The sequence below is a fragment of the Staurois parvus genome, unplaced genomic scaffold (assembly GCF_062004578.1).
Source record: "Staurois parvus isolate SC_StPar_1 unplaced genomic scaffold, SC_StPar_1.0 ptg000239l, whole genome shotgun sequence".
NCBI classification, from domain to species: Eukaryota; Metazoa; Chordata; class Amphibia; order Anura; family Ranidae; genus Staurois; species Staurois parvus.
Window position 1 is genome coordinate 2,605,428 of NW_028318035.1, and position 23,813 is coordinate 2,629,240.

A 23,813-nucleotide genomic window follows, 5' to 3' on the forward strand; every position below is an offset into this window, starting at 1 on the left:
TTTCTTCTGCCTTTTTCTCTTGGCCTTCAACCAGTATGCTCTCCATTCTAGTTTCAGTGGTGTACACACGCTCTTCTAATTTTGTTATTGACTCAGCTGATTCACTTGTAGTGGTTGTATATTCTATAACCATCTCTTTCTCAGTTATTTTACTTTCACTTTCTGGAGGGATTTCTTTGGATGAAACTTCTGCTTTCACCTCAGATGTGCCAAATAATGACAGTTTCGGTAGACTGAATGATGGAAACCTCCAACCCTCTGATTCTGTTTCTGCTTCTGGAGTTTTGACTTTTTCATCAGACACTGAAATCTCTGTTATTGCATCTGCCCTGTCTACATGATCTTTGGTTTCCTCTTTCTCTGCTTCGTCTACTGTTATTTCTGCTTTCACCATTGAAATTTCTTCTGTGGATTTCTGAAGTTCTGTCTCTACAACAATTTCTGGAGCTGTTTCACTAGGCTCATCCACAGCAGATTCTTTTGTAACATCTGTGGCGCTAAAGAGTGGAACTTTCAATCTGGGCAACTCCCATCCGAATGACTCTTCTTCCTCCTCTACCACTGTAGTTGTTACTGCGGTATGGACAGTGGAAATATCTTCTACAGCCTCTGCTTTCTCGCTACCTTCTTCAGCTTTAACCGCTACTTCACCTGTGGTGGTCTCAGATGTTGGTGTGCTGACTTGTACCTGTTCTTCATCAACTGACACTGTGACTTGGGTTTGTTGAGAAACCTCCTTTACTTCACCCTCTTCCACTACAGTCTTAGTTTCCGGGGTGGTTAGATCAAGATCAATTGTAGGAGAAATGTCTTCTACATCAGCTGTCTTTTCACTTGTTATGGTTTTCTCAACCTTTGTCATCTTTTTCTTGTGCTTTTTGACTTTGACCTTTACTTTCAAGCCTTCTGCAGGTGATACTTTATCAACATCAACATCCTCTATTACAACTTCATCCACCTCAACTTTCAGTTCCTTATCAGGGTCAGTCTCTTGAGGTATTGGCAACTGATCAGAAGCCTCAGACTTTTCCTCCTCCGTGTATTCTTTCTCTACAACTACTTCTAGTGACTCAGATTCAGCTGCTTCAGTTGTGGGTGTTTCAATTGCAGATTCCAAGTGCACAGGCTCTGCCTCCTCTCTCTGCTCTTCTGGAGGAACTTCTGGGACTAACTCCTGCCTGTCAATATCAATGATGGCAGAGATAACTTTGGAAACAATAATGTCAACTTCTTCCGTTGGCATTTCTTCTGCCTTTTTCTCTTGGCCTTCAACCAGTATGCTCTCCATTCTAGTTTCAGTGGTGTACACACGCTCTTCTAATTTTGTTATTGACTCAGCTGATTCACTTGTAGTGGTTGCATATTCTATAACCATATCTTTCTCAGTTATTTTACTTTCACTTTCTGGAGGGATTTCTTTGGATGAAACTTCTGCTTTCACCTCAGATGTGCCAAATAATGACAGTTTCGGTAGACTGAATGATGGAAACCTCCAACCCTCTGATTCTGTTTCTGCTTCTGGAGTTTTGACTTTTTCATCAGACACTGAAATCTCTGTTATTGCATCTGCCCTGTCTACATGATCTTTGGTTTCCTCTTTCTCTGCTTCGTCTACTGTTATTTCTGCTTTCACCATTGAAATTTCTTCTGTGGATTTCTGAAGTTCTGTCTCTACAACAATTTCTGGAGCTGTTTCACTAGGCTCATCCACAGCAGATTCTTTTGTAACATCTGTGGCGCTAAAGAGTGGAACTTTCAATCTGGGCAACTCCCATCCGAATGACTCTTCTTCCTCCTCTACCACTGTAGTTGTTACTGTGGTATGGACAGTGGAAATATCTTCTACAGCCTCTGCTTTCTCGCTACCTTCTTCAGCTTTAACCGCTACTTCACCTGTGGTGGTCTCAGATGTTGGTGTGCTGACTTGTACCTGTTCTTCATCAACTGACACTGTGACTTGGGTTTGTTGAGAAACCTCCTTTACTTCACCCTCTTCCACTACAGTCTTAGTTTCCGGGGTGGTTAGATCAAGATCAATTGTAGGAGAAATGTCTTCTACATCAGCTGTCTTTTCACTTGTTATGGTTTTCTCAACCTTTGTCATCTTTTTCTTGTGCTTTTTGACTTTGACCTTTACTTTCAAGCCTTCTGCAGGTGATACTTTATCAACATCAACATCCTCTATTACAACTTCATCCACCTCAACTTTCAGTTCCTTATCAGGGTCAGTCTCTTGAGGTATTGGCAACTGATCAGAAGCCTCAGACTTTTCCTCCTCCGTGTATTCTTTCTCTACAACTACTTCTAGTGACTCAGATTCAGCTGCTTCAGTTGTGGGTGTTTCAATTGCAGATTCCAAGTGCACAGGCTCTGCCTCCTCTCTCTGCTGTTCTGGAGGAACTTCTGGGACTAACTCCTGCCTGTCAATATCAATGATGGCAGAGATAACTTTGGAAACAATAATGTCAACTTCTTCCGTTGGCATTTCTTCTGCCTTTTTCTCTTGGCCTTCAACCAGTATGCTCTCCATTCTAGTTTCAGTGGTGTACACACGCTCTTCTAATTTTGTTATTGACTCAGCTGATTCACTTGTAGTGGTTGTATATTCTATAACCATCTCTTTCTCAGTTATTTTACTTTCACTTTCTGGAGGGATTTCTTTGGATGAAACTTCTGCTTTCACCTCAGATGTGCCAAATAATGACAGTTTCGGTAGACTGAATGATGGAAACCTCCAACCCTCTGATTCTGTTTCTGCTTCTGGAGTTTTGACTTTTTCATCAGACACTGAAATCTCTGTTATTGCATCTGCCCTGTCTACATGATCTTTGGTTTCCTCTTTCTCTGCTTCGTCTACTGTTATTTCTGCTTTCACCATTGAAATTTCTTCTGTGGATTTCTGAAGTTCTGTCTCTACAACAATTTCTGGAGCTGTTTCACTGGGCTCATCCACAGCAGATTCTTTTGTAACATCTGTGGCGCTAAAGAGTGGAACTTTCAATCTGGGCAACTCCCATCCGAATGACTCTTCTTCCTCCTCTACCACTGTAGTTGTTACTGCGGTATGGACAGTGGAAATATCTTCTACAGCCTCTGTTTTCTCGCTACCTTCTTCAGCTTTAACCGCTACTTCACTTGTGGTGGTCTCAGATGTTGGTGTGCTGACTTGTACCTGTTCTTCATCAACTGACACTGTGACTTGGGTTTGTGGAGAAACATCCTTTACTTGACCCTCTTCCACTACAGTCTTAGTTTCTGGGGTGGTTAGATCAAGATCAATTGTAGGAGAAATGTCTTCTACATCAGCTGTCTTTTCAGTTGTGATGGTTTTCTCAACCTTTGTCATCTTTTTCTTGTGCTTTTTGACTTTGACCTTTACTTTCACGCCTTCTGCAGGTGATACTTTATCAACATCAACATCCTCTATTACAACTTCATCCACCTCAACTTTCAGTTCCTTATCAGGGTCAGTCTCTTGAGGTATTGGCAACTGATCAGAAGCCTCAGACTTTTCCTCCTCAGTGTATTCTTTCTCCACAACTACTTCCATTGACTCAGATTCAGCTGCTTCAGTTGTGGGTGTTTCAATTGCAGATTCCAAGTGCACAGGCTCTGCCTCCTCTCTCTGCTCTTCTGGAGGAACTTCTGGGACTAACTCCTGCCTGTCAATATCAATGATGGCAGAGATAACTTTGGAAACAATAATGTCAACTTCTTCCGTTGGCATTTCTTCTGCCTTTTTCTCTTGGCCTTCAACCAGTATGCTCTCCATTCTAGTTTCAGTGGTGTACACACGCTCTTCTAATTTTGTTATTGACTCAGCTGATTCACTTGTAGTGGTTGTATATTCTATAACCATCTCTTTCTCAGTTATTTTACTTTCACTTTCTGGAGGGATTTCTTTGGATGAAACTTCTGCTTTCACCTCAGATGTGCCAAATAATGACAGTTTCGGTAGACTGAATGATGGAAACCTCCAACCCTCTGATTCTGTTTCTGCTTCTGGAGTTTTGACTTTTTCATCAGACACTGAAATCTCTGTTATTGCATCTGCCCTGTCTACATGATCTTTGGTTTCCTCTTTCTCTGCTTCGTCTACTGTTATTTCTGCTTTCACCATTGAAATTTCTTCTGTGGATTTCTGAAGTTCTGTCTCTACAACAATTTCTGGAGCTGTTTCACTAGGCTCATCCACAGCAGATTCTTTTGTAACATCTGTGGCGCTAAAGAGTGGAACTTTCAATCTGGGCAACTCCCATCCGAATGACTCTTCTTCCTCCTCTACCACTGTAGTTGTTACTGCGGTATGGACAGTGGAAATATCTTCTACAGCCTCTGCTTTCTCGCTACCTTCTTCAGCTTTAACCGCTACTTCACCTGTGGTGGTCTCAGATGTTGGTGTGCTGACTTGTACCTGTTCTTCATCAACTGACACTGTGACTTGGGTTTGTTGAGAAACCTCCTTTACTTCACCCTCTTCCACTACAGTCTTAGTTTCCGGGGTGGTTAGATCAAGATCAATTGTAGGAGAAATGTCTTCTACATCAGCTGTCTTTTCACTTGTTATGGTTTTCTCAACCTTTGTCATCTTTTTCTTGTGCTTTTTGACTTTGACCTTTACTTTCAAGCCTTCTGCAGGTGATACTTTATCAACATCAACATCCTCTATTACAACTTCATCCACCTCAACTTTCAGTTCCTTATCAGGGTCAGTCTCTTGAGGTATTGGCAACTGATCAGAAGCCTCAGACTTTTCCTCCTCCGTGTATTCTTTCTCTACAACTACTTCTAGTGACTCAGATTCAGCTGCTTCAGTTGTGGGTGTTTCAATTGCAGATTCCAAGTGCACAGGCTCTGCCTCCTCTCTCTGCTCTTCTGGAGGAACTTCTGGGACTAACTCCTGCCTGTCAATATCAATGATGGCAGAGATAACTTTGGAAACAATAATGTCAACTTCTTCCGTTGGCATTTCTTCTGCCTTTTTCTCTTGGCCTTCAACCAGTATGCTCTCCATTCTAGTTTCAGTGGTGTACACACGCTCTTCTAATTTTGTTATTGACTCAGCTGATTCACTTGTAGTGGTTGCATATTCTATAACCATCTCTTTCTCAGTTATTTTACTTTCACTTTCTGGAGGGATTTCTTTGGATGAAACTTCTGCTTTCACCTCAGATGTGCCAAATAATGACAGTTTCGGTAGACTGAATGATGGAAACCTCCAACCCTCTGATTCTGTTTCTGCTTCTGGAGTTTTGACTTTTTCATCAGACACTGAAATCTCTGTTATTGCATCTGCCCTGTCTACATGATCTTTGGTTTCCTCTTTCTCTGCTTCGTCTACTGTTATTTCTGCTTTCACCATTGAAATTTCTTCTGTGGATTTCTGAAGTTCTGTCTCTACAACAATTTCTGGAGCTGTTTCACTAGGCTCATCCACAGCAGATTCTTTTGTAACATCTGTGGCGCTAAAGAGTGGAACTTTCAATCTGGGCAACTCCCATCCGAATGACTCTTCTTCCTCCTCTACCACTGTAGTTGTTACTGTGGTATGGACAGTGGAAATATCTTCTACAGCCTCTGCTTTCTCGCTACCTTCTTCAGCTTTAACCGCTACTTCACCTGTGGTGGTCTCAGATGTTGGTGTGCTGACTTGTACCTGTTCTTCATCAACTGACACTGTGACTTGGGTTTGTTGAGAAACCTCCTTTACTTCACCCTCTTCCACTACAGTCTTAGTTTCCGGGGTGGTTAGATCAAGATCAATTGTAGGAGAAATGTCTTCTACATCAGCTGTCTTTTCACTTGTTATGGTTTTCTCAACCTTTGTCATCTTTTTCTTGTGCTTTTTGACTTTGACCTTTACTTTCAAGCCTTCTGCAGGTGATACTTTATCAACATCAACATCCTCTATTACAACTTCATCCACCTCAACTTTCAGTTCCTTATCAGGGTCAGTCTCTTGAGGTATTGGCAACTGATCAGAAGCCTCAGACTTTTCCTCCTCCGTGTATTCTTTCTCTACAACTACTTCTAGTGACTCAGATTCAGCTGCTTCAGTTGTGGGTGTTTCAATTGCAGATTCCAAGTGCACAGGCTCTGCCTCCTCTCTCTGCTGTTCTGGAGGAACTTCTGGGACTAACTCCTGCCTGTCAATATCAATGATGGCAGAGATAACTTTGGAAACAATAATGTCAACTTCTTCCGTTGGCATTTCTTCTGCCTTTTTCTCTTGGCCTTCAACCAGTATGCTCTCCATTCTAGTTTCAGTGGTGTACACACGCTCTTCTAATTTTGTTATTGACTCAGCTGATTCACTTGTAGTGGTTGTATATTCTATAACCATCTCTTTCTCAGTTATTTTACTTTCACTTTCTGGAGGGATTTCTTTGGATGAAACTTCTGCTTTCACCTCAGATGTACCAAATAATGACAGTTTCGGTAGACTGAATGATGGAAACCTCCAACCCTCTGATTCTGTTTCTGCTTCTGGAGTTTTGACTTTTTCATCAGACACTGAAATCTCTGTTATTGCATCTGCCCTGTCTACATGAGCTTTGGTTTCCTCTTTCTCTGCTTCGTCTACTGTTATTTCTGCTTTCACCATTGAAATTTCTTCTGTGGATTTCTGAAGTTCTGTCTCTACAACAATTTCTGGAGCTGTTTCACTGGGCTCATCCACAGCAGATTCTTTTGTAACATCTGTGGCGCTAAAGAGTGGAACTTTCAATCTGGGCAACTCCCATCCGAATGACTCTTCTTCCTCCTCTACCACTGTAGTTGTTACTGCGGTATGGACAGTGGAAATATCTTCTACAGCCTCTGCTTTCTCGCTACCTTCTTCAGCTTTAACCGCTACTTCACCTGTGGTGGTCTCAGATGTTGGTGTGCTGACTTGTACCTGTTCTTCATCAACTGACACTGTGACTTGGGTTTGTTGAGAAACCTCCTTTACTTCACCCTCTTCCACTACAGTCTTAGTTTCCGGGGTGGTTAGATCAAGATCAATTGTAGGAGAAATGTCTTCTACATCAGCTGTCTTTTCACTTGTTATGGTTTTCTCAACCTTTGTCATCTTTTTCTTGTGCTTTTTGACTTTGACCTTTACTTTCAAGCCTTCTGCAGGTGATACTTTATCAACATCAACATCCTCTATTACAACTTCATCCACCTCAACTTTCAGTTCCTTATCAGGGTCAGTCTCTTGAGGTATTGGCAACTGATCAGAAGCCTCAGACTTTTCCTCTTCCGTGTATTCTTTCTCCACAACTACTTCCATTGACTCAGATTCAGCTGCTTCAGTTGTGGGTGTTTCAATTGCGGATTCCAAGTGCACAGGCTCTGCCTCCTCTCTCTGCTCTTCTGGAGGAACTTCTGGGACTAACTCCTGCCTGTCAATATCAATGATGGCAGAGATAACTTTGGAAACAATAATGTCAACTTCTTCCGTTGGCATTTCTTCTGCCTTTTTCTCTTGGCCTTCAACCAGTATGCTCTCCATTCTAGTTTCAGTGGTGTACACACGCTCTTCTAATTTTGTTATTGACTCAGCTGATTCACTTGTAGTGGTTGTATATTCTATAACCATCTCTTTCTCAGTTATTTTACTTTCACTTTCTGGAGGGATTTCTTTGGATGAAACTTCTGCTTTCACCTCAGATGTGCCAAATAATGACAGTTTCGGTAGACTGAATGATGGAAACCTCCAACCCTCTGATTCTGTTTCTGCTTCTGGAGTTTTGACTTTTTCATCAGACACTGAAATCTCTGTTATTGCATCTGCCCTGTCTACATGATCTTTGGTTTCCTCTTTCTCTGCTTCGTCTACTGTTATTTCTGCTTTCACCATTGAAATTTCTTCTGTGGATTTCTGAAGTTCTGTCTCTACAACAATTTCTGGAGCTGTTTCACTGGGCTCATCCACAGCAGATTCTTTTGTAACATCTGTGGCGCTAAAGAGTGGAACTTTCAATGTGGGCAACTCCCATCCGAATGACTCTTCTTCCTCCTCTACCACTGTAGTTGTTACTGCGGTATGGACAGTGGAAATATCTTCTACAGCCTCTGTTTTCTCGCTACCTTCTTCAGCTTTAACCGCTACTTCACTTGTGGTGGTCTCAGATGTTGGTGTGCTGACTTGTACCTGTTCTTCATCAACTGACACTGTGACTTGGGTTTGTGGAGAAACATCCTTTACTTGACCCTCTTCCACTACAGTCTTAGTTTCTGGGGTGGTTAGATCAAGATCAATTGTAGGAGAAATGTCTTCTACATCAGCTGTCTTTTCAGTTGTGATGGTTTTCTCAACCTTTGTCATCTTTTTCTTGTGCTTTTTGACTTTGACCTTTACTTTCACGCCTTCTGCAGGTGATACTTTATCAACATCAACATCCTCTATTACAACTTCATCCACCTCAACTTTCAGTTCCTTATCAGGGTCAGTCTCTTGAGGTATTGGCAACTGATCAGAAGCCTCAGACTTTTCCTCCTCAGTGTATTCTTTCTCCACAACTACTTCCATTGACTCAGATTCAGCTGCTTCAGTTGTGGGTGTTTCAATTGCAGATTCCAAGTGCACAGGCTCTGCCTCCTCTCTCTGCTCTTCTGGAGGAACTTCTGGGACTAACTCCTGCCTGTCAATATCAATGATGGCAGAGATAACTTTGGAAACAATAATGTCAACTTCTTCCGTTGGCATTTCTTCTGCCTTTTTCTCTTGGCCTTCAACCAGTATGCTCTCCATTCTAGTTTCAGTGGTGTACACACGCTCTTCTAATTTTGTTATTGACTCAGCTGATTCACTTGTAGTGGTTGTATATTCTATAACCATCTCTTTCTCAGTTATTTTACTTTCACTTTCTGGAGGGATTTCTTTGGATGAAACTTCTGCTTTCACCTCAGATGTGCCAAATAATGACAGTTTCGGTAGACTGAATGATGGAAACCTCCAACCCTCTGATTCTGTTTCTGCTTCTGGAGTTTTGACTTTTTCATCAGACACTGAAATCTCTGTTATTGCATCTGCCCTGTCTACATGATCTTTGGTTTCCTCTTTCTCTGCTTCGTCTACTGTTATTTCTGCTTTCACCATTGAAATTTCTTCTGTGGATTTCTGAAGTTCTGTCTCTACAACAATTTCTGGAGCTGTTTCACTAGGCTCATCCACAGCAGATTCTTTTGTAACATCTGTGGCGCTAAAGAGTGGAACTTTCAATCTGGGCAACTCCCATCCGAATGACTCTTCTTCCTCCTCTACCACTGTAGTTGTTACTGCGGTATGGACAGTGGAAATATCTTCTACAGCCTCTGCTTTCTCGCTACCTTCTTCAGCTTTAACCGCTACTTCACCTGTGGTGGTCTCAGATGTTGGTGTGCTGACTTGTACCTGTTCTTCATCAACTGACACTGTGACTTGGGTTTGTTGAGAAACCTCCTTTACTTCACCCTCTTCCACTACAGTCTTAGTTTCCGGGGTGGTTAGATCAAGATCAATTGTAGGAGAAATGTCTTCTACATCAGCTGTCTTTTCACTTGTTATGGTTTTCTCAACCTTTGTCATCTTTTTCTTGTGCTTTTTGACTTTGACCTTTACTTTCAAGCCTTCTGCAGGTGATACTTTATCAACATCAACATCCTCTATTACAACTTCATCCACCTCAACTTTCAGTTCCTTATCAGGGTCAGTCTCTTGAGGTATTGGCAACTGATCAGAAGCCTCAGACTTTTCCTCCTCCGTGTATTCTTTCTCTACAACTACTTCTAGTGACTCAGATTCAGCTGCTTCAGTTGTGGGTGTTTCAATTGCAGATTCCAAGTGCACAGGCTCTGCCTCCTCTCTCTGCTCTTCTGGAGGAACTTCTGGGACTAACTCCTGCCTGTCAATATCAATGATGGCAGAGATAACTTTGGAAACAATAATGTCAACTTCTTCCGTTGGCATTTCTTCTGCCTTTTTCTCTTGGCCTTCAACCAGTATGCTCTCCATTCTAGTTTCAGTGGTGTACACACGCTCTTCTAATTTTGTTATTGACTCAGCTGATTCACTTGTAGTGGTTGCATATTCTATAACCATATCTTTCTCAGTTATTTTACTTTCACTTTCTGGAGGGATTTCTTTGGATGAAACTTCTGCTTTCACCTCAGATGTGCCAAATAATGACAGTTTCGGTAGACTGAATGATGGAAACCTCCAACCCTCTGATTCTGTTTCTGCTTCTGGAGTTTTGACTTTTTCATCAGACACTGAAATCTCTGTTATTGCATCTGCCCTGTCTACATGATCTTTGGTTTCCTCTTTCTCTGCTTCGTCTACTGTTATTTCTGCTTTCACCATTGAAATTTCTTCTGTGGATTTCTGAAGTTCTGTCTCTACAACAATTTCTGGAGCTGTTTCACTAGGCTCATCCACAGCAGATTCTTTTGTAACATCTGTGGCGCTAAAGAGTGGAACTTTCAATCTGGGCAACTCCCATCCGAATGACTCTTCTTCCTCCTCTACCACTGTAGTTGTTACTGTGGTATGGACAGTGGAAATATCTTCTACAGCCTCTGCTTTCTCGCTACCTTCTTCAGCTTTAACCGCTACTTCACCTGTGGTGGTCTCAGATGTTGGTGTGCTGACTTGTACCTGTTCTTCATCAACTGACACTGTGACTTGGGTTTGTTGAGAAACCTCCTTTACTTCACCCTCTTCCACTACAGTCTTAGTTTCCGGGGTGGTTAGATCAAGATCAATTGTAGGAGAAATGTCTTCTACATCAGCTGTCTTTTCACTTGTTATGGTTTTCTCAACCTTTGTCATCTTTTTCTTGTGCTTTTTGACTTTGACCTTTACTTTCAAGCCTTCTGCAGGTGATACTTTATCAACATCAACATCCTCTATTACAACTTCATCCACCTCAACTTTCAGTTCCTTATCAGGGTCAGTCTCTTGAGGTATTGGCAACTGATCAGAAGCCTCAGACTTTTCCTCCTCCGTGTATTCTTTCTCTACAACTACTTCTAGTGACTCAGATTCAGCTGCTTCAGTTGTGGGTGTTTCAATTGCAGATTCCAAGTGCACAGGCTCTGCCTCCTCTCTCTGCTGTTCTGGAGGAACTTCTGGGACTAACTCCTGCCTGTCAATATCAATGATGGCAGAGATAACTTTGGAAACAATAATGTCAACTTCTTCCGTTGGCATTTCTTCTGCCTTTTTCTCTTGGCCTTCAACCAGTATGCTCTCCATTCTAGTTTCAGTGGTGTACACACGCTCTTCTAATTTTGTTATTGACTCAGCTGATTCACTTGTAGTGGTTGTATATTCTATAACCATCTCTTTCTCAGTTATTTTACTTTCACTTTCTGGAGGGATTTCTTTGGATGAAACTTCTGCTTTCACCTCAGATGTGCCAAATAATGACAGTTTCGGTAGACTGAATGATGGAAACCTCCAACCCTCTGATTCTGTTTCTGCTTCTGGAGTTTTGACTTTTTCATCAGACACTGAAATCTCTGTTATTGCATCTGCCCTGTCTACATGATCTTTGGTTTCCTCTTTCTCTGCTTCGTCTACTGTTATTTCTGCTTTCACCATTGAAATTTCTTCTGTGGATTTCTGAAGTTCTGTCTCTACAACAATTTCTGGAGCTGTTTCACTGGGCTCATCCACAGCAGATTCTTTTGTAACATCTGTGGCGCTAAAGAGTGGAACTTTCAATCTGGGCAACTCCCATCCGAATGACTCTTCTTCCTCCTCTACCACTGTAGTTGTTACTGCGGTATGGACAGTGGAAATATCTTCTACAGCCTCTGTTTTCTCGCTACCTTCTTCAGCTTTAACCGCTACTTCACTTGTGGTGGTCTCAGATGTTGGTGTGCTGACTTGTACCTGTTCTTCATCAACTGACACTGTGACTTGGGTTTGTGGAGAAACATCCTTTACTTGACCCTCTTCCACTACAGTCTTAGTTTCTGGGGTGGTTAGATCAAGATCAATTGTAGGAGAAATGTCTTCTACATCAGCTGTCTTTTCAGTTGTGATGGTTTTCTCAACCTTTGTCATCTTTTTCTTGTGCTTTTTGACTTTGACCTTTACTTTCACGCCTTCTGCAGGTGATACTTTATCAACATCAACATCCTCTATTACAACTTCATCCACCTCAACTTTCAGTTCCTTATCAGGGTCAGTCTCTTGAGGTATTGGCAACTGATCAGAAGCCTCAGACTTTTCCTCCTCAGTGTATTCTTTCTCCACAACTACTTCCATTGACTCAGATTCAGCTGCTTCAGTTGTGGGTGTTTCAATTGCAGATTCCAAGTGCACAGGCTCTGCCTCCTCTCTCTGCTCTTCTGGAGGAACTTCTGGGACTAACTCCTGCCTGTCAATATCAATGATGGCAGAGATAACTTTGGAAACAATAATGTCAACTTCTTCCGTTGGCATTTCTTCTGCCTTTTTCTCTTGGCCTTCAACCAGTATGCTCTCCATTCTAGTTTCAGTGGTGTACACACGCTCTTCTAATTTTGTTATTGACTCAGCTGATTCACTTGTAGTGGTTGTATATTCTATAACCATCTCTTTCTCAGTTATTTTACTTTCACTTTCTGGAGGGATTTCTTTGGATGAAACTTCTGCTTTCACCTCAGATGTGCCAAATAATGACAGTTTCGGTAGACTGAATGATGGAAACCTCCAACCCTCTGATTCTGTTTCTGCTTCTGGAGTTTTGACTTTTTCATCAGACACTGAAATCTCTGTTATTGCATCTGCCCTGTCTACATGATCTTTGGTTTCCTCTTTCTCTGCTTCGTCTACTGTTATTTCTGCTTTCACCATTGAAATTTCTTCTGTGGATTTCTGAAGTTCTGTCTCTACAACAATTTCTGGAGCTGTTTCACTAGGCTCATCCACAGCAGATTCTTTTGTAACATCTGTGGCGCTAAAGAGTGGAACTTTCAATCTGGGCAACTCCCATCCGAATGACTCTTCTTCCTCCTCTACCACTGTAGTTGTTACTGCGGTATGGACAGTGGAAATATCTTCTACAGCCTCTGCTTTCTCGCTACCTTCTTCAGCTTTAACCGCTACTTCACCTGTGGTGGTCTCAGATGTTGGTGTGCTGACTTGTACCTGTTCTTCATCAACTGACACTGTGACTTGGGTTTGTTGAGAAACCTCCTTTACTTCACCCTCTTCCACTACAGTCTTAGTTTCCGGGGTGGTTAGATCAAGATCAATTGTAGGAGAAATGTCTTCTACATCAGCTGTCTTTTCACTTGTTATGGTTTTCTCAACCTTTGTCATCTTTTTCTTGTGCTTTTTGACTTTGACCTTTACTTTCAAGCCTTCTGCAGGTGATACTTTATCAACATCAACATCCTCTATTACAACTTCATCCACCTCAACTTTCAGTTCCTTATCAGGGTCAGTCTCTTGAGGTATTGGCAACTGATCAGAAGCCTCAGACTTTTCCTCCTCCGTGTATTCTTTCTCTACAACTACTTCTAGTGACTCAGATTCAGCTGCTTCAGTTGTGGGTGTTTCAATTGCAGATTCCAAGTGCACAGGCTCTGCCTCCTCTCTCTGCTCTTCTGGAGGAACTTCTGGGACTAACTCCTGCCTGTCAATATCAATGATGGCAGAGATAACTTTGGAAACAATAATGTCAACTTCTTCCGTTGGCATTTCTTCTGCCTTTTTCTCTTGGCCTTCAACCAGTATGCTCTCCATTCTAGTTTCAGTGGTGTACACACGCTCTTCTAATTTTGTTATTGACTCAGCTGATTCACTTGTAGTGGTTGCATATTCTATAACCATCTCTTTCTCAGTTATTTTACTTTCACTTTCTGGAGGGATTTCTTTGGATGAAACTTCTGCTTTCACCTCAGATGTGCCAAATAATGACAGTTTCGGTAGACTGAATGATGGAAACCTCCAACCCTCTGATTCTGTTTCTGCTTCTGGAGTTTTGACTTTTTCATCAGACACTGAAATCTCTGTTATTGCATCTGCCCTGTCTACATGATCTTTGGTTTCCTCTTTCTCTGCTTCGTCTACTGTTATTTCTGCTTTCACCATTGAAATTTCTTCTGTGGATTTCTGAAGTTCTGTCTCTACAACAATTTCTGGAGCTGTTTCACTAGGCTCATCCACAGCAGATTCTTTTGTAACATCTGTGGCGCTAAAGAGTGGAACTTTCAATCTGGGCAACTCCCATCCGAATGACTCTTCTTCCTCCTCTACCACTGTAGTTGTTACTGTGGTATGGACAGTGGAAATATCTTCTACAGCCTCTGCTTTCTCGCTACCTTCTTCAGCTTTAACCGCTACTTCACCTGTGGTGGTCTCAGATGTTGGTGTGCTGACTTGTACCTGTTCTTCATCAACTGACACTGTGACTTGGGTTTGTTGAGAAACCTCCTTTACTTCACCCTCTTCCACTACAGTCTTAGTTTCCGGGGTGGTTAGATCAAGATCAATTGTAGGAGAAATGTCTTCTACATCAGCTGTCTTTTCACTTGTTATGGTTTTCTCAACCTTTGTCATCTTTTTCTTGTGCTTTTTGACTTTGACCTTTACTTTCAAGCCTTCTGCAGGTGATACTTTATCAACATCAACATCCTCTATTACAACTTCATCCACCTCAACTTTCAGTTCCTTATCAGGGTCAGTCTCTTGAGGTATTGGCAACTGATCAGAAGCCTCAGACTTTTCCTCCTCCGTGTATTCTTTCTCTACAACTACTTCTAGTGACTCAGATTCAGCTGCTTCAGTTGTGGGTGTTTCAATTGCAGATTCCAAGTGCACAGGCTCTGCCTCCTCTCTCTGCTGTTCTGGAGGAACTTCTGGGACTAACTCCTGCCTGTCAATATCAATGATGGCAGAGATAACTTTGGAAACAATAATGTCAACTTCTTCCGTTGGCATTTCTTCTGCCTTTTTCTCTTGGCCTTCAACCAGTATGCTCTCCATTCTAGTTTCAGTGGTGTACACACGCTCTTCTAATTTTGTTATTGACTCAGCTGATTCACTTGTAGTGGTTGTATATTCTATAACCATCTCTTTCTCAGTTATTTTACTTTCACTTTCTGGAGGGATTTCTTTGGATGAAACTTCTGCTTTCACCTCAGATGTACCAAATAATGACAGTTTCGGTAGACTGAATGATGGAAACCTCCAACCCTCTGATTCTGTTTCTGCTTCTGGAGTTTTGACTTTTTCATCAGACACTGAAATCTCTGTTATTGCATCTGCCCTGTCTACATGAGCTTTGGTTTCCTCTTTCTCTGCTTCGTCTACTGTTATTTCTGCTTTCACCATTGAAATTTCTTCTGTGGATTTCTGAAGTTCTGTCTCTACAACAATTTCTGGAGCTGTTTCACTGGGCTCATCCACAGCAGATTCTTTTGTAACATCTGTGGCGCTAAAGAGTGGAACTTTCAATCTGGGCAACTCCCATCCGAATGACTCTTCTTCCTCCTCTACCACTGTAGTTGTTACTGCGGTATGGACAGTGGAAATATCTTCTACAGCCTCTGCTTTCTCGCTACCTTCTTCAGCTTTAACCGCTACTTCACCTGTGGTGGTCTCAGATGTTGGTGTGCTGACTTGTACCTGTTCTTCATCAACTGACACTGTGACTTGGGTTTGTTGAGAAACCTCCTTTACTTCACCCTCTTCCACTACAGTCTTAGTTTCCGGGGTGGTTAGATCAAGATCAATTGTAGGAGAAATGTCTTCTACATCAGCTGTCTTTTCACTTGTTATGGTTTTCTCAACCTTTGTCATCTTTTTCTTGTGCTTTTTGACTTTGACCTTTACTTTCAAGCCTTCTGCAGGTGATACTTTATCAACATCAACATCCTCTATTACAACTTCATCCACCTCAACTTTCAGTTCCTTATCAGGGTCAGTCTCTTGAGGTATTGGCAACTGATCAGAAGCCTCAGACTTTTCCTCTTCCGTGTATTCTTTCTCCACAACTACTTCCATTGACTCAGATTCAGCTGCTTCAGTTGTGGGTGTTTCAATTGCGGATTCCAAGTGCACAGGCTCTGCCTCCTCTCTCTGCTCTTCTGGAGGAACTTCTGGGACTAACTCCTGCCTGTCAATATCAATGATGGCAGAGATAACTTTGGAAACAATAATGTCAACTTCTTCCGTTGGCATTTCTTCTGCCTTTTTCTCTTGGCCTTCAACCAGTATGCTCTCCATTCTAGTTTCAGTGGTGTACACACGCTCTTCTAATTTTGTTATTGACTCAGCTGATTCACTTGTAGTGGTTGTATATTCTATAACCATCTCTTTCTCAGTTATTTTACTTTCACTTTCTGGAGGGATTTCTTTGGATGAAACTTCTGCTTTCACCTCAGATGTGCCAAATAATGACAGTTTCGGTAGACTGAATGATGGAAACCTCCAACCCTCTGATTCTGTTTCTGCTTCTGGAGTTTTGACTTTTTCATCAGACACTGAAATCTCTGTTATTGCATCTGCCCTGTCTACATGATCTTTGGTTTCCTCTTTCTCTGCTTCGTCTACTGTTATTTCTGCTTTCACCATTGAAATTTCTTCTGTGGATTTCTGAAGTTCTGTCTCTACAACAATTTCTGGAGCTGTTTCACTGGGCTCATCCACAGCAGATTCTTTTGTAACATCTGTGGCGCTAAAGAGTGGAACTTTCAATGTGGGCAACTCCCATCCAAATGACTCTTCTTCCTCCTCTACCACTGTAGTTGTTACTGCGGTATGGACAGTGGAAATATCTTCTACAGCCTCTGTTTTCTCGCTACCTTCTTCAGCTTTAACCGCTACTTCACTTGTGGTGGTCTCAGATGTTGGTGTGCTGACTTGTACCTGTTCTTCATCAACTGACACTGTGACTTGGGTTTGTGGAGAAACATCCTTTACTTGACCCTCTTCCACTACAGTCTTAGTTTCTGGGGTGGTTAGATCAAGATCAATTGTAGGAGAAATGTCTTCTACATCAGCTGTCTTTTCAGTTGTGATGGTTTTCTCAACCTTTGTCATCTTTTTCTTGTGCTTTTTGACTTTGACCTTTACTTTCACGCCTTCTGCAGGTGATACTTTATCAACATCAACATCCTCTATTACAACTTCATCCACCTCAACTTTCAGTTCCTTATCAGGGTCAGTCTCTTGAGGTATTGGCAACTGATCAGAAGCCTCAGACTTTTCCTCCTCAGTGTATTCTTTCTCCACAACTACTTCCATTGACTCAGATTCAGCTGCTTCAGTTGTGGGTGTTTCAATTGCAGATTCCAAGTGCACAGGCTCTGCCTCCTCTCTCTGCTCTTCTGGAGGAACTTCTGGGACTAACTCCTGCCTGTCAATATCAATGATGGCAGAGATAACTTTGGAAACAATGATGTCAACTTCTTCCGTTGGCATTTCTTCTGCCTTTTTCTCTTGGCCTTCAACCAGTATGCTCTCCATTCTAGTTTCAGTGGTGTACACACGCTCTTCTAATTTTGTTATTGACTCAGCTGATTCACTTGTAGTGGTTGTATATTCTATAACCATCTCTTTCTCAGTTATTTTACTTTCACTTTCTGGAGGGATTTCTTTGGATGAAACTTCTGCTTTCACCTCAGATGTGCCAAATAATGACAGTTTCGGTAGACTGAATGATGGAAACCTCCAACCCTCTGATTCTGTTTCTGCTTCTGGAGTTTTGACTTTTTCATCAGACACTGAAATCTCTGTTATTGCATCTGCCCTGTCTACATGATCTTTGGTTTCCTCTTTCTCTGCTTCGTCTACTGTTATTTCTGCTTTCACCATTGAAATTTCTTCTGTGGATTTCTGAAGTTCTGTCTCTACAACAATTTCTGGAGCTGTTTCACTGGGCTCATCCACAGCAGATTCTTTTGTAACATCTGTGGCGCTAAAGAGTGGAACTTTCAATCTGGGCAACTCCCATCCGAATGACTCTTCTTCCTCCTCTACCACTGTAGTTGTTACTGCGGTATGGACAGTGGAAATATCTTCTACAGCCTCTGCTTTCTCGCTACCTTCTTCAGCTTTAACCGCTACTTCACCTGTGGTGGTCTCAGATGTTGGTGTGCTGACTTGTACCTGTTCTTCATCAACTGACACTGTGACTTGGGTTTGTTGAGAAACCTCCTTTACTTCACCCTCTTCCACTACAGTCTTAGTTTCCGGGGTGGTTAGATCAAGATCAATTGTAGGAGAAATGTCTTCTACATCAGCTGTCTTTTCACTTGTTATGGTTTTCTCAACCTTTGTCATCTTTTTCTTGTGCTTTTTGACTTTGACCTTTACTTTCAAGCCTTCTGCAGGTGATACTTTATCAACATCAACATCCTCTATTACAACTTCATCCACCTCAACTTTCAGTTCCTTATCAGGGTCAGTCTCTTGAGGTATTGGCAACTGATCAGAAGCCTCAGACTTTTCCTCCTCCGTGTATTCTTTCTCTACAACTACTTCTAGTGACTCAGATTCAGCTGCTTCAGTTGTGGGTGTTTCAATTGCAGATTCCAAGTGCACAGGCTCTGCCTCCTCTCTCTGCTCTTCTGGAGGAACTTCTGGGACTAACTCCTGCCTGTCAATATCAATGATGGCAGAGATAACTTTGGAAACAATAATGTCAACTTCTTCCGTTGGCATTTCTTCTGCCTTTTTCTCTTGGCCTTCAACCAGTATGCTCTCCATTCTAGTTTCAGTGGTGTACACACGCTCTTCTAATTTTGTTATTGACTCAGCTGATTCACTTGTAGTGGTTGCATATTCTATAACCATCTCTTTCTCAGTTATTTTACTTTCACTTTCTGGAGGGATTTCTTTGGATGAAACTTCTGCTTTCACCTCAGATGTACCAAATAATGACAGTTTCGGTAGACTGAATGATGGAAACCTCCAACTCTCTGATTCTGTTTCTGCTTCTGGAGTTTTGACTTTTTCATCAGACACTGAAATCTCTGTTATTGCATCTGCCCTGTCTACATGAGCTTTGGTTTCCTCTTTCTCTGCTTCGTCTACTGTTATTTCTGCTTTCACCATTGAAATTTCTTCTGTGGATTTCTGAAGTTCTGTCTCTACAACAATTTCTGGAGCTGTTTCACTGGGCTCATCCACAGCAGATTCTTTTGTAACATCTGTGGCGCTAAAGAGTGGAACTTTCAATCTGGGCAACTCCCATCCGAATGACTCTTCTTCCTCCTCTACCACTGTAGTTGTTACTGCGGTATGGACAGTGGAAATATCTTCTACAGCCTCTGCTTTCTCGCTACCTTCTTCAGCTTTAACCGCTACTTCACCTGTGGTGGTCTCAGATGTTGGTGTGCTGACTTGTACCTGTTCTTCATCAACTGACACTGTGACTTGGGTTTGTTGAGAAACCTCCTTTACTTCACCCTCTTCCACTACAGTCTTAGTTTCCGGGGTGGTTAGATCAAGATCAATTGTAGGAGAAATGTCTTCTACATCAGCTGTCTTTTCACTTGTTATGGTTTTCTCAACCTTTGTCATCTTTTTCTTGTGCTTTTTGACTTTGACCTTTACTTTCAAGCCTTCTGCAGGTGATACTTTATCAACATCAACATTCTCTATTACAACTTCATCCACCTCAACTTTCAGTTCCTTATCAGGGTCAGTCTCTTGAGGTATTGGCAACTGATCAGAAGCCTCAGACTTTTCCTCTTCCGTGTATTCTTTCTCCACAACTACTTCCATTGACTCAGATTCAGCTGCTTCAGTTGTGGGTGTTTCAATTGCGGATTCCAAGTGCACAGGCTCTGCCTCCTCTCTCTGCTCTTCTGGAGGAACTTCTGGGACTAACTCCTGCCTGTCAATATCAATGATGGCAGAGATAACTTTGGAAACAATAATGTCAACTTCTTCCGTTGGCATTTCTTCTGCCTTTTTCTCTTGGCCTTCAACCAGTATGCTCTCCATTCTAGTTTCAGTGGTGTACACACGCTCTTCTAATTTTGTTATTGACTCAGCTGATTCACTTGTAGTGGTTGTATATTCTATAACCATCTCTTTCTCAGTTATTTTACTTTCACTTTCTGGAGGGATTTCTTTGGATGAAACTTCTGCTTTCACCTCAGATGTGCCAAATAATGACAGTTTCGGTAGACTGAATGATGGAAACCTCCAACCCTCTGATTCTGTTTCTGCTTCTGGAGTTTTGACTTTTTCATCAGACACTGAAATCTCTGTTATTGCATCTGCCCTGTCTACATGATCTTTGGTTTCCTCTTTCTCTGCTTCGTCTACTGTTATTTCTGCTTTCACCATTGAAATTTCTTCTGTGGATTTCTGAAGTTCTGTCTCTACAACAATTTCTGGAGCTGTTTCACTGGGCTCATCCACAGCAGATTCTTTTGTAACATCTGTGGCGCTAAAGAGTGGAACTTTCAATGTGGGCATCTCCCATCCGAATGACTCTTCTTCCTCCTCTACCACTGTAGTTGTTACTGCGGTATGGACAGTGGAAATATCTTCTACAGCCTCTGTTTTCTCGCTACCTTCTTCAGCTTTAACCGCTACTTCACTTGTGGTGGTCTCAGATGTTGGTGTGCTGACTTGTACCTGTTCTTCATCAACTGACACTGTGACTTGGGTTTGTGGAGAAACATCCTTTACTTGACCCTCTTCCACTACAGTCTTAGTTTCTGGGGTGGTTAGATCAAGATCAATTGTAGGAGAAATGTCTTCTACATCAGCTGTCTTTTCAGTTGTGATGGTTTTCTCAACCTTTGTCATCTTTTTCTTGTGCTTTTTGACTTTGACCTTTACTTTCACGCCTTCTGCAGGTGATACTTTATCAACATCAACATCCTCTATTACAACTTCATCCACCTCAACTTTCAGTTCCTTATCAGGGTCAGTCTCTTGAGGTATTGGCAACTGATCAGAAGCCTCAGACTTTTCCTCCTCAGTGTATTCTTTCTCCACAACTACTTCCATTGACTCAGATTCAGCTGCTTCAGTTGTGGGTGTTTCAATTGCAGATTCCAAGTGCACAGGCTCTGCCTCCTCTCTCTGCTCTTCTGGAGGAACTTCTGGGACTAACTCCTGCCTGTCAATATCAATGATGGCAGAGATAACTTTGGAAACAATAATGTCAACTTCTTCCGTTGGCATTTCTTCTGCCTTTTTCTCTTGGCCTTCAACCAGTATGCTCTCCATTCTAGTTTCAGTGGTGTACACACGCTCTTCTAATTTTGTTATTGACTCAGCTGATTCACTTGTAGTGGTTGTATATTCTATAACCATCTCTTTCTCAGTTATTTTACTTTCACTTTCTGGAGGGATTTCTTTGGATGAAACTTCTGCTTTCACCTCAGATGTGCCAAATAATGACAGTTTCGGTAGACTGAATGATGGAAACCTCCAACCCTCTGATTCTGTTTCTGCTTCTGGAGTTTTGACTTTTTCATCAGACACTGAAATCTCTGTTATTGCATCTGCCCTGTCTACATGATCTTTGGTTTCCTCTTTCTCTGCTTCGTCTACTGTTATTTCTGCTTTCACCATTGAAATTTCTTCTGTGGATTTCTGAAGTTCTGTCTCTACAACAATTTCTGGAGCTGTTTCACTGGGCTCATCCACAGCAGATTCTTTTGTAACATCTGTGGCGCTAAAGAGTGGAACTTTCAATCTGGGCAACTCCCATCCGAATGACTCTTCTTCCTCCTCTACCACTGTAGTTGTTACTGCGGTATGGACAGTGGAAATATCTTCTACAGCCTCTGCTTTCTCGCTACCTTCTTCAGCTTTAACCGCTACTTCACCTGTGGTGGTCTCAGATGTTGGTGTGCTGACTTGTACCTGTTCTTCATCAACTGACACTGTGACTTGGGTTTGTTGAGAAACCTCCTTTACTTCACCCTCTTCCACTACAGTCTTAGTTTCCGGGGTGGTTAGATCAAGATCAATTGTAGGAGAAATGTCTTCTACATCAGCTGTCTTTTCACTTGTTATGGTTTTCTCAACCTTTGTCATCTTTTTCTTGTGCTTTTTGACTTTGACCTTTACTTTCAAGCCTTCTGCAGGTGATACTTTATCAACATCAACATCCTCTATTACAACTTCATCCACCTCAACTTTCAGTTCCTTATCAGGGTCAGTCTCTTGAGGTATTGGCAACTGATCAGAAGCCTCAGACTTTTCCTCCTCCGTGTATTCTTTCTCTACAACTACTTCTAGTGACTCAGATTCAGCTGCTTCAGTTGTGGGTGTTTCAATTGCAGATTCCAAGTGCACAGGCTCTGCCTCCTCTCTCTGCTCTTCTGGAGGAACTTCTGGGACTAATTCCTGCCTGTCAATATCAATGATGGCAGAGATAACTTTGGAAACAATAATGTCAACTTCTTCCGTTGGCATTTCTTCTGCCTTTTTCTCTTGGCCTTCAACCAGTATGCTCTCCATTCTAGTTTCAGTGGTGTACACACGCTCTTCTAATTTTGTTATTGACTCAGCTGATTCACTTGTAGTGGTTGCATATTCTATAACCATCTCTTTCTCAGTTATTTTACTTTCACTTTCTGGAGGGATTTCTTTGGATGAAACTTCTGCTTTCACCTCAGATGTACCAAATAATGACAGTTTCGGTAGACTGAATGATGGAAACCTCCAACCCTCTGATTCTGTTTCTGCTTCTGGAGTTTTGACTTTTTCATCAGACACTGAAATCTCTGTTATTGCATCTGCCCTGTCTACATGAGCTTTGGTTTCCTCTTTCTCTGCTTCGTCTACTGTTATTTCTGCTTTCACCATTGAAATTTCTTCTGTGGATTTCTGAAGTTCTGTCTCTACAACAATTTCTGGAGCTGTTTCACTGGGCTCATCCACAGCAGATTCTTTTGTAACATCTGTGGCGCTAAAGAGTGGAACTTTCAATCTGGGCAACTCCCATCCGAATAACTCTTCTTCCTCCTCTACCACTGTAGTTGTTACTGCGGTATGGACAGTGGAAATATCTTCTACAGCCTCTGCTTTCTCGCTACCTTCTTCAGCTTTAACCGCTACTTCACCTGTGGTGGTCTCAGATGTTGGTGTGCTGACTTGTACCTGTTCTTCATCAACTGACACTGTGACTTGGGTTTGTTGAGAAACCTCCTTTACTTCACCCTCTTCCACTACAGTCTTAGTTTCCGGGGTGGTTAGATCAAGATCAATTGTAGGAGAAATGTCTTCTACATCAGCTGTCTTTTCACTTGTTATGGTTTTCTCAACCTTTGTCATCTTTTTCTTGTGCTTTTTGACTTTGACCTTTACTTTCAAGCCTTCTGCAGGTGATACTTTATCAACATCAACATCCTCTATTACAACTTCATCCACCTCAACTTTCAGTTCCTTATCAGGGTCAGTCTCTTGAGGTATTGGCAACTGATCAGAAGCCTCAGACTTTTCCTCCTCCGTGTATTCTTTCTCCACAACTACTTCCATTGACTCAGATTCAGCTGCTTCAGTTGTGGGTGTTTCAATTGCGGATTCCAAGTGCACAGGCTCTGCCTCCTCTCTCTGCTCTTCTGGAGGAACTTCTGGGACTAACTCCTGCCTGTCAATATCAATGATGGCAGAGATAACTTTGGAAACAATAATGTCAACTTCTTCCGTTGGCATTTCTTCTGCCTTTTTCTCTTGGCCTTCAACCAGTATGCTCTCCATTCTAGTTTTAGTGGTGTACACACGCTCTTCTAATTTTGTTATTGACTCAGCTGATTCACTTGTAGTGGTTGTATATTCTATAACCATCTCTTTCTCAGTTATTTTACTTTCACTTTCTGGAGGGATTTCTTTGGATGAAACTTCTGCTTTCACCTCAGATGTGCCAAAT

At 41.9% G+C, this 23,813-nt stretch overlaps 2 protein-coding genes across 2 annotated transcripts in view; both read right to left on the reverse strand.

Annotated features, from left to right (window-relative positions):
- LOC149459987 (uncharacterized) overlaps positions 1-23,731 on the reverse strand; it is a 38,116-nt gene extending 14,385 nt beyond the window's left edge. Inside the window, exons 1-2 of the mRNA XM_089680312.1 lie at positions 16,941-23,731; positions 70-16,442 (exon numbers count right to left, since the gene is read on the reverse strand). Of these exons, the coding sequence (XP_089536438.1) occupies positions 70-16,442; positions 16,941-23,731 (23,164 nt within the window). The remainder of the gene's footprint in view (positions 1-69; positions 16,443-16,940) is intronic.
- Positions 23,732-23,753: 22 nt separating this feature from the next.
- Positions 23,754-23,813, reverse strand: part of LOC149459988 (uncharacterized) — a 161,151-nt gene continuing 161,091 nt past the window's right edge. The window contains exon 15 of the mRNA XM_089680313.1: positions 23,754-23,797. Within this exon, the coding sequence (XP_089536439.1) occupies positions 23,754-23,797 (44 nt within the window). The remainder of the gene's footprint in view (positions 23,798-23,813) is intronic.